The following is a 13450-nucleotide window of genomic DNA, read 5'->3' as shown; positions in this document are numbered from 1 at the left end:
TGGCCTTCCATCCCCACCCCCCAAAAAAGAAGCCCCCGATGGAGACTGTCTGTTAGGGTACCAGGCAACTTCTGTTTTTCACGCTGACCGGTATTTGATGCTTCTTCATGGACTATTTACATGGGCTTCACTGCTTTAGCTCTAAAGCTTCTGAGCAAGGAACACAAAGATACGCTGCCTTCTTGAAGGGGGTGCTCGGCACCTATTTCAATCCATACTAATATCCTAACATACCATTAAAATAGTTCCTAGTGGGGCACCCGGGGGACTCAGTCCATTAAGTGTCCGACTCTTGATTTCAGCTCAGGTCATGATCTCACAGTTGTAACATCAAGCCCCAAGTTGGGGCTGCTTGGGATGCTCTCTCTCCCTCTCTCTCTGCCCCTCCCCCGGTCATGTCATTCCCCCTCCCCAAAATAAACAAATAAACTTAAGAAAAGAAATGGTACCTAGTTACAAAGTACTTAGAACTGCTGTGGGGAGAGAACTGTGGTAAATTCTTTGGGGTGTGTTTTCATGAGCAGGTGAACAAGGACCAACCTAGGGTCGCTTCTTTCTGCCTTTATAGTCTAGAAATCTGTAAACATCTTAAACTCCTTCCAAAAGAGAGCATAGCCCAAGTTTAGGTGCACAAACTATGACCTAAAGCCAAGTATCCCATAGTCCAGTCACAAGACAGATGGTTTTCTGTTTCAGATTTATAAATAGTTTCGATGACAGCTTCAACATCACAATGGATGGAAAAGTGTATGTGAACGTCACCAGTCACAATGCCAGCGAATATCAGTTTTTTCCTTTGGGCGTGTAAGTACCGGTCACTGTGCTCTAAAGTTCAAGGGTTTCGAGTCTTCTTCTTTAAACAATACATCGAAGCTGTTAAAACCAGGAATGTTTACCTATGTTACTCTTTCTCTTTGCAGAAAAAGCTTTACGCTAAGCCCAACACAACAGACTCCACCACAGTGTAAGAATGATTTCCAATCATCCAACCTGGAATTCGGTAGTGCCTATACCTATGTAATCAGAAGGAAGGTCAGTAACTCATTCTGTTGTTATCAGAACTTCTACACAAACACTTAGGTCATGCTAATGATTTAACTGGGGTAATATTAGTGTCTGTATTTTAAATGGGCTTAGAATTCATTCAGTTCTCCACTGATCCTTTAACTTAGCATTGACTTAAGTTCACTGTCCTTTTTAGAATAAAAATAAACAGACCAATTAACTCTAAAAGTTCATGCTGGCTAGTATTTGCTGCTGCTTCATAATCTATTTACATGGACTTACGAACTTTTAGTCCAAAGAGATGGCAACATTTTAAACAAACCCGACTTCCAATGTGCTCTCTGATTTAAGAGAAAAACACCGGTGAACAGATTTTCAAATCTCACCAAGGCCGTTTCATCACGAGCATAAAATGCACTGTTGCATATTTACGTTTAAAATGTGTACTTCCTTGACAAATCATATGACGTGATCCTAGAAGTCCAGACTCCATTTGCCTGTTTGAACAATTTTTATTTTAGAAGCAATCTCCATTTTAATTTCTTCTCACTTTTTGCCTTACTGGTTTAGAGTGACGGCTGTGCTGAATTGCACATGTTTGAAGATATTGCACCCAACACAGTTAACATGGCTCTACAGATCCCACAGTATTTCCTGATCACCTGCGGTGAAGTGGTTTTCTCTGTCACGGGATTGGAGTTCTCATATTCTCAGGTCTCTTGGTCACTGTTTCTACCACCCCTCCCCCAGGCTCCTGCCTTCAAAAAATGCTGCTGGGACTTAATTTAAATAAGCTCTCCGTTCATAGTTCAGAAAATGCGAGAAAGCATCATGGTAAATTCCACCAAACAAGGCTTTTGAGATGACGAAGTCGTCGAATAGTATTATGACTCTGTTTAGCTTCTTGGGGGTATATATCATATGATGCTGAATTCCCATATCATATACTAGAGATTTAGAGTCCTATGTGGGAAGAACTGTATTAATGACCGTGACCAGGGTCATGATAGGCAGCGAATTCTATACTCTGAAACAACTAAGATGTCAGCTGTTCCTACTGGCGTTCACTTCCAGGTCCGTGTCTTTGAGATCATTAAGGCTCAGTTGAGATCTCTTCATAACTACCAGTAAACACACTGATTAAGGCCTAGCTTTTATTTATTTATTTTTTTAATGTTTAGTTATTTATGAGAGAGAGAGAGAGACAGAGTGTGAGCAGGGGAGGGGCAGAGAGAGGGAGATACAGAATCTGAAGCAGGCTCCCGGCTCTGAGCTGTCAGTACAGAGCCCGACACAGGGCCCAAATTCACAGGACTACAAGATCATGACCTGAGCCAAAGTTGGATGCCTGACCGAATGAGCTCCCCAGGCACCCCAATGTGCATTTTTGAAAATATTTATTTACTTTTTAGAGGGGGAAGGGGCAAAGGGAGAGGGAAACGGAATCCCAAGTAGGCTCTGTGCTGTCCATGCAGGGCCCCACATGGGGCTCGATCCCACGAACCGTGGGATCATGACCTGAGCTGAAACCAAGAGCTGGACGCTCAACTGACTGAGCCACCCAGGCGCCCCCTCAGTGTGCATTTTTAGGGTGAACTGCCTAATTAAAGAATCAGTAAGTTGTGTTCTCCAGCTCTGTGATTGCAGCTTAGATCGAGATTCACTTTGTTTTGTTTCCTCAGGCCCCCTCCAACATGAAGTCGGTGCTTCAGGCGGGATGGCTGTTGACAGTGGCTGTCGGCAACATCATTGTGCTTATTGTAGCAGGAGCAGGCCAGTTCAGCGAACAGGTACAGAGTGAACAAAGAGATCGTACGAGCCTCTGTCTTATGTGTCACTGGTCGTCATGATGACTCTAATGATTGGGTAATGATTGGATAAAACCAGCCAGAGAGGGTGATGAACAAACAGTCTTTGGGCCAAGCGTGTGCTGATTCTCCATATTTACCCTTGGTGTTGCACAGTTGGAAAGTGACAACCAAAATAACTAGGTTGGGTTAACATACCTACATCCTAGTGTGATTTACTGCCAAAGGAAAGATCTTTCCTAGCTTCTGTGAATGCAGCTTAATGGCCCCAAGCCACACATATTTTCCAGAAAGCTTCATAATATCTAAAGATGGAGCCATTCTAAGGGTGATTGTAATTTTTCCAGCTAACATAAAACGAGGGCTTTTCTGATACTGAAACCGTTCCCTCCACACACTTATGAGCATGTGTACCTCATAAGGGGGTCGTCCCTTACCCTGTCTGTTTCTTTACTTCTCTCTCTGGTCCCATCGGAGCATACGCTAATGCTGTGTGCTCATAACCTCAAGATCCTGCCGAAAGATAACGTGGGGGTCTTAGAACAATTCAGCACGTTATTTTTCCTTCAAGGGTACTGTGTGGTGTTCTCTGGGCCCCCATCCTTCTAGGGGCCAGCTATGTCCCTTAACGCGGGTTTTTCAGAAATTTTCTCTCATCTCCCCAAACTCTTGATTTTTGCACTCCAGCTGCTGCTAAAAAAATGTTATCTTTATACCTGGGCACTCAAGCAAAGCGGGCCATTCTGTATCTATGGTAATAGCTGCCAATTGTCCATAACGATTTAATCACAAAGCACCTCTTACCTAGACATAGCAAGAAAATGTGCTCCCGATGCGTACCTTACCATAACCTGTATCGTTTCTGTTGTTTTTTTTTTCTTGCTCCAACTCCAATCCCTTTAAAGTGGGCTGAGTACATTCTGTTTGCGGCCTTGCTTCTGGTTGTCTGCGTGATATTTGCCATCATGGCCCGTTTCTATACTTACATCAATCCAGCGGAGATCGAGGCTCAGTTTGACGATGATGACAAGAAAAAGAGCCTGGAAAATATCTATTCCACGGTGACTCCCGTCTCACAGACGCAGATGTAAATGTCAGGAAGCAAGTGGAAGATGGACTGGGTCCGGAACATGCCCTGGCTTCTGTCCCCTGGTGGCAGGACACTCTGATGGGGAAGACTTCAGAATGGCGAACCAAGAAAGCTCTTTTCTAAAAGCTGCCAGCGGTGAACCTAAAAGTCTGGAAGAAGTCTTTTTTTTTTTTTAAGAAAAGTCATATTTAAAGCATGCACACATACACACATACATACACTTCTACAACCATGAGTCTATATCCTGCCTTTAACTCCTTTTCTACCACATGAATGAAGTTATTTTGGACTAAACTTTTTGAAAGGGTGGCAAAGTTCCATATTGTTTGCATTCCAGCACTCTTTGAAAACACTGTTCGATGCGGCAGGAACCAATGTGAAAAAGTGAATTTACAGGCTTTAGAATGGTATATAATAAGCACCGGCTAGTATTAACTGATAACTTTACCTTTTGTTTTTTGTTTTGTTTTTTCCATTCCCTACCTCTTTAAATTTTGTGTGACTCAAAAGACCACTCAGGTAAAGGCCAGTAATGACTTTTGGAGTTTCAGGAATGTATGAAATACCTTCCTGTTCTTAAGAGTAAGTGTCTGTGTGTTCTGGGGGTAGGATAAGAAATCCTTAACATGGGTCCTGATTCTAAAAGTCATGTACACTCAATAAAGTGTCATCAGAGGTTGATAAAAGTATGAACAAAAGCAATGCCCACGTACAATAAATTCCAGGAACATGAAATATGAGGTTTATTTCTTCCCAGTCCTATTTTCCCCAGGGATATAGAGGTTTCTACGTGCATATTTATGCACCATCTTGTTTTTCTTGATACTCATAAGCATTTTTCTGCTGGAACAAAAATTCTTGTAGAGCGTTATAAAGACTTCGTGCTTGATTCATCCTGTAAGTATTTATCTCAGGTTATCAGACCCAGAAAATTCTGCTTTGTCACTCCTACAAAAACAAACTTGTGTACAGCTCTGAATGTTGGAACTTGCCCCTGTAATCGATTAGGAGGAAGGGCCTGGGCCAGGCTTCCAAGATGCTTGGTGCACAAGCTCATCATTGCACGACGGACACTGAAGGAAGGGGAGGCTCAAAAACCCAGAGTGAGAAATAATGTGACTCTCAAACCTTGCTGAAGACCCTTAGGATCAAGTCCTCATTCTTTAATTGAGGCCCATGAGGCTTTTTCTTCTCATGACACATCTCCTTTCTCTCTGATCACTCCAATCCAACCAACAAGGACCCTCTTCTGGAAAGCGTCAAGTTCTCATTTCCAGGTCAGAAGAAAACTCGGGTCCTGAGACACATATTCTCTAACCACCCTTTCCCCACCCCCGGCTGAATCCTCTTGATTTTCAGGATTCAGGCCACTTCCCCCAGGAGTTTTCCCATCCCCAGCCCGGCCGTCCACCCACTGCACTCACACCGTTCGCCCTGTCCAACTCTGCCTAGGCTGAAAGCTCTTGTGTGTGTCTCATTCTCCATTCATTCTCTGCAACATAGTGGGCCTCAACGTGCTCCCCTCAGGCTGGGAGGGGTATGCTGGTAGAGGCGGGGAACTGAATGTTCAACAGTGAGGAGAATGAGCCTAATGAACGAAGTCTGGCATGAAAGAGTAGCTATGAGGAACTACTAATTTTGCCTCCCTGATCATTCTGCCCTTTGACTCACATGTAGTGCCTTTGATGGAGCAGACCAGTAGCTACAGTGACGAGGGCTCAGTTGTCATTACCTGCTCTGGCCAATCATTGAAAGAGAACTAATTCTAAATCCTCCAGGGGCGCCTGGGTGGCTCGGTCGGTTGGGCGTCCAACTTCGGCTCAGGTCACGATCTCACGGTCCGTGGGTTCGAGCCCCGCGTCAGGCTCTGTGCTGACCGCTCAGAGCCTGGAGCCTGTTTCAGATTCTGTGTCTCCCTCTCTCTCTGCCCCTCCCCTGTTCATGCTCTGTCTCTCTCTGTCTCAAAAATAAATAAACGCTAAAAAAAAAATTTAAAAAAGAAATAAATCCTCCAAAGATATTCTAGTCGTAAGTGTCCTTTCAGATTTTTAGTGGACCTTTTATATTTCATTTCTCCTACAAGGCAAAGAATACCATACAATCTGAAGCTTTGAAAATCCTTGATTTGAAGGTATCTGGCCCACAATAGACTCCCCAATGTTTGAATGAAACCCCCTTGACTCTGATATGAACACTGGAGTATGCTTTGCATATGAATGGAGATGATGCCTACGTGGTCTCTATTGACCTTTAAATGGTATGAGGAGAGCACAGATGGAAGTAGGCCACTGTGCTGCTCAGGGCTGAGTTTCCAGAGTCATCCTCCCTGTAGCTATTATTAGCCACTTCTCCAAACATCATCAAGACTGACAGGTGACAGCATGGGTGTTGTAGATGCAAGGTATTGGACGATAGCAAACGTCATGGCGCGGGGACAGCGGAGGGGACACATCCGGCTAAGTCAATAACGCAGTGTCTTTTGGTCCTCATGTTTTCTTGCTTTATGCCTTTCTCTTAAGTTCCGGGCTGATCAGTGTGAAACCAAATGGTACACTGACTCGGTTGTTGGCTGACTGCTAAATACGCTTCAGCATGGATTGGGGAGAGCACCCGCACTGGAAGTGCTTTTGTTGAAAATAGTAGGACTTCATCACTTACACAGGTTTTGCCCGCTCTCTGAAAGTGGGGTGTTCCCGTGAAGCCTTCTGTGAGCTCAAATGGCGGAAAGCAAAGAAGCCATTACCATTATGCCCCCAGACCCCCAAAATTACCTCTCTCAGGCTCTTCTGATACAACACATCTTGCTAATAGATGCACAAAGGAAATGGAGGTAAAGCCCAGATACTCAAAGACACAGTTCAAAGCTCTTCCGGCTTGATGCCGAGAGGCTGAGTGTGGTTCTCGGGGAAGGAGCTTGGCTGCACGGCTCTCGCTGCTCAGGGCATGTGCAGCCGCTACGACACTGGCCTCAAAACCAGCACTAAATGCTATTTTGGTTTCCACCCCCCTCTTTTTTTGTAAGAGTAAAAATGCTCGTTGGATTTCTTTCTGCTAGCAACAACAGGCACTAATGTAGGTTTCCGTAAAAGTCAAGTGGCATAATGCGAATTTTCAGAAAGTGGGGAACACCTGCCCCTAAAAGCCAAACTATTTTGAGAAGTGTTTATAATATACACGTGAATCTTTTTCATAATAGCTTATTCTTGTTTTGTTTCCATATTTCTCTTGCTATTGTTTTTACTTTTGTGGATGTTCTTTTTCTTGGGGGTACTAAATATGTAGCTTACAGTCTATTTTAGACTTTATAGAATTACTTTATTTTCCTTTTTAAGTTTATTTATTCTGAGAGAGAGAGAGCATGTGAGCTGGGGAGGGGCAGAGAGAGAGGGGAGAGAGACAATCCCAAGCAGGCTCCGCGCTGTCAGCACAGAGCCCAACTCAGGGCTCAATCTCATGAACAGTGAGACCATGACCTTGAGCCGAAACCAAGAATAGGACACTTAATCGACTGAGCCACCCAGGCACCCCTATAAAATTACTTCATTAAATGTATGTTCAGGTTTGATTTTTGTTGACCACTTTGCATGCATTTCATCACGCATTATGGCATTTTTTTGCAGCGTCATTGTTTTAAATGGCAAACAGTAGTCAGCATTTATGGGACACTGTAGGCACGTTATTGCATGAAGTTTACAAGCATCAATCCTTACTACTGCCCTATAATGTAGATTATTATTATTCCCATTCCAAAGAGGGGGAAACAGCCACAGAGAAACCAAGTAACCTGCCCAAGGTCGTATCCACAGTCTGGCTCCAGGGCCCAGGCTTCCAGCCACTGTGCCAACCTGCCTCTTGCAGCCAATGTTTAATGGGCGGTGTGGGATTAACTCTAACAATACTAAAGAAAGTCTTCTTGCCCCCATTTCAGAGATAAGAAAACTGAGGAGTAACTGGCTTAAGTTACTTGCTCCAGGCCATATACCTAGCAGAAGGCTGAGCCAGGATTTGAACCCAAGCAAGTCTGAGCAGAGAGAAAGACCTGCCTCTTAACCACCTGGCTATTCTGTCTCCTTTAAACACGTGCTGGTGAGGGCATTGTAAAGGGGGCACCAGAGAGCTTCAGAGAGGCAGCAGTTCCCTTGAAACCCAGGATGGACAACCCAGGGCTGGGCTAGATGGACAGGAGGGAGATATGAAGGGAGGAGAGACTGGTAAGCCCTGTTCTCAAAGTATGAAACAGAAAAGATTAAACACATTTACCATCTCAGAGGGAGCCAGGACCTCCTCTAAGGACCTTGTGGTGCTCTGAAAACACCAGAAGCCCCTCCCTTGGATCTGAGTTCTGCGTCCCATTGCCAGTGGGGGTCCCGGCAGTGGCTCCTCCGGTCGGTGTGCTTAGCTCTGAGGACCTGCAAGGGCCAGCGTCTCACCCTGAGGGGCAGCGGCTTGGGGCGAGGGGAGAGGCGTGAGCCACAGAAGGAGTGGTAGCCAGTGACAGTGCTGGAGAGAAAAGGAGACCGGAAGTGACAGCAGGCAGAGGACAGCAGAGAATGTGCAAGCTGTTCGGGTTTTTTTTAACTGTGGTAAAATGTACGTGACAAAACTTGCCACGTAGCCCTCTTGAGGTGGCATGAAGGGCACTCGAACTGCTGTCCCCAGGACTTTTCCCACCTTGCAGAACTGGATCTTCATACTCACGAAACAGTAACTCCCCATTCCCTAAACCTCTCAGAGGCCTCCAGAAAACAAATAAATAAATAAAAAGTCCTTCCACTTGGCTCCAGGCCGTGATGTCAGAGGGACTGCAGGCTTTCTAGAGAAAGCCCCATGTGTCTGGGGCCTCTGACTCCAACCTGATCAAAGTCAGTAAACAGTGGAGACAGAGCGTGGGCCTCTGGGCTCTGAGGTGTCTCAGCTAGGACGCAGCCCCTCCCACGCCCACCCCCATCCACTGCAGTGTGACCAGAATGGCTTCCGATCTTGCTTGCTTTCTCTCACCCCGCTAACCTCTGACAATTCAGAGCCACTGGAGTTTTTATTGGATGTAACATCTGGCTTGTTCTAACGGGACTTGTAGGCTCCTAGATGTGTTGAAAGGCTCCAAAGGAACAGGGGCTAGATCTGTCGGGCTGCTGGTCTGGAACCCCTGCAACAAAGATTCATGCATTTCTTAGAGCTGACTGTCCTGGAGGCCACTGTGGAGGCCTAAGATCTTTCAGTGAGTGTTGGGAGTCAGGGGATTGGTCCCGGGCAGCAAGCCTGTGGGCCTGGGGACTGTCCTGTCCTCAGTGTTGAGCCAAGAACGTGTTTCCCTTAACAGTTTCCATTTCAAAGGTGGCTCTCAACCCATTCTCTGCCCCCCTCAGCACAGGAAAGAGAGAGAAGGGAGTTTCAGGCACCCCCCCCTCTCCCTTAAGGAACTCAGTTTGACAGGTTTCCCCAGCCTTGTGGTCACGGGCAAAGGATGCCAAGAGCCCTTCCCTAAAGTGTACTTTTGGGCAGAGATGGTATTCACAGCTGCCCCCTGCCGTTCAGCCAGGATTTTAGCCATGGGGAAGACTGAACTTTAGTAAGAATAACCTTCAGTAAGTCATTAAAATTACTTGGGTCCTTGGATTGGTTTACAAACCTGAAAGGAATCCTTATTATGGCCCACTCAACTCCCAAAAGTCACGCCCATGTGTATCCAATAAGCATTAAGGACCTCAAGCGGGCATCCCAGGAGCAAGTGAGGGAGCCCTCATGGAATTTGTGCCCTCCTAAGAAGAGGAAGCAAGAGATTTCTCTCTCACTCTGTGGACACAGCAAGAAAGCGCTGTCTGCAAGCTAGGAAGCGTGGTCTCACCAGAAGCCAGCCCTCATGGCATCTTGATTTTGGACTTCCAACCTCCAGAACTGTGAGCAAATTAATTTCTGTCATCTAAGCCCCGGGTCTGTGGCATTTGTTCTGGCTGCCCAAGCCGACTAATTCGGGCACTGACTGTCCTTGTCTGTCAGGGACTAAGCAAGTTCCAGGGCCACTCCTAGGAATATTGACACATGATTTATAAGACTGTGCATGGAAAGTGCTTGGGCTTCATATAGTGCATGGCATGTAGTAAGTGCTCTATAAACTGCTCTAGCAATTTTTATTTTATGCCTATAACAACTGTTTAGTGAGCACCTGTTCTGTGCTAAATATGGTTTAATATACCGGGGGTACAAAATAGATAAATAAACTTGTGAAGTTTACAAGCCTTTAGTGAGTAGCCATACAAAATCGTGGGGGTCTGGGTGTGACCAGGGTCACGTAGAGGCTGTGTCAGAATAGGAGGACAAAGGCCAGGCAAGGTTCGGCTCTGGGGGAAGTGACCCTTAGGCATTCCTCTCAGCTGTCCCCCAGCAAAAGCTACCCAAACAAGCAGTCCCCTCCATTGCTTTCTGTTTCTAAACATTGGGAGCCTAAGAAGATTGGTAGCACTGGGGCCTGATCAAATGTCCACAAGTGTTTTGCCAAATGGCTCTAGCCAAGCCCAGCTGCGGGAAATTTCCTTTGACTAAGTGAGGTTATGACACACTGTTTGTCTGGAAGTTCCCCAGGTTGGCCACAAGATGGCAGAAGAGAACATGCTCGCGAATATGTGGTGCCAACAAAAGGCTTTTTTTGTGAATGTCAGAAATATTTATTATGAATCTTTCACGCATACACAACGAAAGCCTCATCAGATAATGAATATCTATTTCTCTCTTTTTTAGTTTTTTAAAATGTTTATTTTTGAGAGAGAGAGAGAGAGAGAGAGAGAGAGAAAGCGTGAGCAGTGGAGGGGCAGAGAGAGAGGGAGACACAGAATCTGAAGCAGGCTCCAGGCGGGGCTCGAACTCATAAAATGTGAGATCACGACCTGAGCCGAAGTCAGACACTTAATCAGCTGAGTCACCCAAGTACCCCAATGAATATCTATTTCTAGAAGCTTCTTTCTTGGGACTGGCATTAGTGGACTTCCATCCTGTCTGGGACTCAGGTACAAATTCCAGCAGGGGTCGCTGTTCCTCAGGATGGCACTAGGCAGTCGGAGGAAGCAGCTGGCTTTTTGTGAGTTGGCAAAGAAACCTAGTCATCAAGCACTTCCTACCTGCCGGAGTTTGCATTATTTTACATATATCCTCATCCATTCATTGATTCATTCAACAAATATTTATTAAGCTTCTACTGTTTTCCAGGCACTGATGTAAGCCAGATTAATATATAACATAATGGCAGATGTTGATAAGTGCTATGAAGCAAAAATAAGCAGAGTAAGGAGACAGAGCCTGGTGAAGGCTGGTATCTTATTTTTTTTTAATGTTTATTTATTTTCGAGACAGAGACAGAGCATGAACAGGGGAGGGTCAGAGAGAGAGGGAGACACAGAATCTGAAGCAGGCTCCAGGCTCTGAGCTGTCAGCACAGAGCCCGACACGGGGCTCGAACTCACGAACCGCAAGATCATGACCTGAGCCGAAGTAGGAGGCTCAACCGACTGAGCCACCCAGGCGCCCCATGGCTGGTATCTTAAATGGAGTGGTCAAGGAGGGTGTCTCTGAGGAGGCGACATTTGAGCAGAGATGTGAATGGAGTAAGGAAGCAACACAGTCAAATGTCTAGGGGAAGAACATTCCAGAAGGGGCCCTAACAAGGGGCATATGTCCTGAGATGGGAATACGGTGGGTGTGTTTGAGAACAGAGTGTGGTAAGCAAGGAATGAGGGAAGGGTGACCCGGATTGATCATGCAGGGCCTTGTGGGCCACAACAGGGACCTCTGCATGTTAGGAAGCTGTCAGTACCGTGGTTTCTCAACACTGGCTGCTTTTTAGAATCACCTTAGGATTAAACCATTCTTTAATATCACGCACGGGTCTCACTCTAGACCACTGAAATCAGAACTCTGGGGTTGCAGGGGCACCTGGGTGGTTCAGTTGGTTGAGCGTCCAACTTCAGCTCAGCTCATCATCTCATGGTTCATGGGTTCGAGCCCCACATCAGGCTTGCTGCCGTCAGCGTGGAGCCTGCTTCAGATCCTCTGTCCCCTCTCTCCCCCTGCCCCTCCTCCACTTGTGCTCTTTCAAAAATAAATAAACATTAAAAACAAAAAAACAAAAAACTGTGGGGTTGCAGCCTGGGCATCTGTTTTGTTTTGTTTTTTTTTCTGAATGCCCCCGGGGATTCTAATAAAGAACCAAGGTTGAAAACCACAGCATTTGGTACCGTGTGAAAACATAATAGAGACTGTAAAACCATGCAAACACTATGATTAATGATAATATGTGCCTTTCTGGAACAACAACTTTTAGATCTAGCAAGTGCACGGAAATGTACTGTGGTTCATTAAAGACAACTATTTAAAACTATGAACTTTCCGTTGGAACTCCCGCCTCCCATCAGCAGGAATGAATCTTTCCTGGGGAAAATGCAATTTCGAAAGCATCGTGAGTCACTCAAAGCTGTGATGGCTGGCATAATAATATCAGCATGGCGACAGAGCTAACACACGGGCGTGTTTCTCTTCCTGTACACTTTGCAGGTGTGTGTGGATAGAAATATCTGCAAGCCAAGGTTTGGAGTCCCTCCATGCTATTGTTGTAACAGGTGTAATGAGATGCGGTGGTCACACATCTGTGAACCACAAAACACCTCTCACATCCTTTGCCCTTCCTCTTGGCCCTTTGCTCTCTGGTTCTGTTCACGTTAGCATGTGACCTGCCGAAGGAATCCCCGGAAAAGAGAAGACTAGTTTATTTGAGCAAACACGTGTTAACTTCCTCTGGGTGGTGGAAAATGCGTCAGGGGGTCTCCTAAAGAACATTCTCAGTGGTGCTTAGAACCTCTGGCACAGACATGTATATTTTTAGATCATTTTCGCAAGCAAGGGATGCCAGCCTAGGTCACTGTGCATTTTCTTCGATGTACCACCACATCTGCCCAGAGCAGCTACGAATAATCTATACAAATGTCCTGCTCGGACCTCATTTTGTTATAAAATAAAGTGTGATGTGATTCCCTCATGGCCTGAGTTGGGCTCCCCATCTTTGCCCTGGAGAGATTACCAATAGGTTAGAATATTCCCTCCATTTGCTGGAACTCTGTTTTCTTGGCCATCCTCCTTCCCGACCGTCAACTGTCACTGCGCCAGCAACAGCGGCCCAGGCCCACAAAGCCTGAGGTGTAGATGGCATTGACGTGGCCCACCCGCAGGCTGAAGGTTGAAATCCATGTGGATAAAAAGCAAATATCCGTTGGGTGTGGCATTTATTAGAGACTAAAGTACAGCCTTCTGACTGGTCTCTGAAATTTCTGTCTCCTTGCAATGACAAAAACTTAAAAAACAAACCCCAAAGAATGGTGGGCCCTAAAGCAAGGGGGTTTGGGCAGCAGAAATAGAAAACCTCACCTAGGGAGGTGGGAGAAGCAGAGTCCGGCTCTCACATCACTGTTCCCCTTGATCGCTAGTCTGGCAAGACTGGATGCAGAAGGGCGGGGCTCCTCCTACCTCATAACGAGACAGATAACTTTTACGAGACAGGTGAATG

The 13450-nt window shown here is 45.9% G+C and overlaps 1 protein-coding gene across 1 annotated transcript in view; it reads left to right on the top strand.

The window, feature by feature from the left end:
- Positions 1-4618, top strand: part of SLC15A1 (solute carrier family 15 member 1) — a 38997-nt gene extending 34379 nt beyond the window's left edge. The window contains exons 19-23 of the mRNA XM_049647326.1: positions 697-804; positions 921-1032; positions 1576-1719; positions 2688-2795; positions 3719-4618. Coding sequence (XP_049503283.1) covers positions 697-804; positions 921-1032; positions 1576-1719; positions 2688-2795; positions 3719-3904 — 658 coding nt within the window. The 3' untranslated portion in view covers positions 3905-4618. The remainder of the gene's footprint in view (positions 1-696; positions 805-920; positions 1033-1575; positions 1720-2687; positions 2796-3718) is intronic.
- The last annotated feature ends 8832 nt before the right edge of the window (positions 4619-13450 follow it).

The sequence above is a fragment of the Panthera uncia genome (genome assembly GCF_023721935.1).
Source record: "Panthera uncia isolate 11264 chromosome A1 unlocalized genomic scaffold, Puncia_PCG_1.0 HiC_scaffold_16, whole genome shotgun sequence".
In the NCBI taxonomy this organism is placed as follows: Eukaryota; Metazoa; Chordata; class Mammalia; order Carnivora; family Felidae; genus Panthera; species Panthera uncia.
This window is presented reverse-complemented; position numbering and strand designations above follow the sequence as displayed.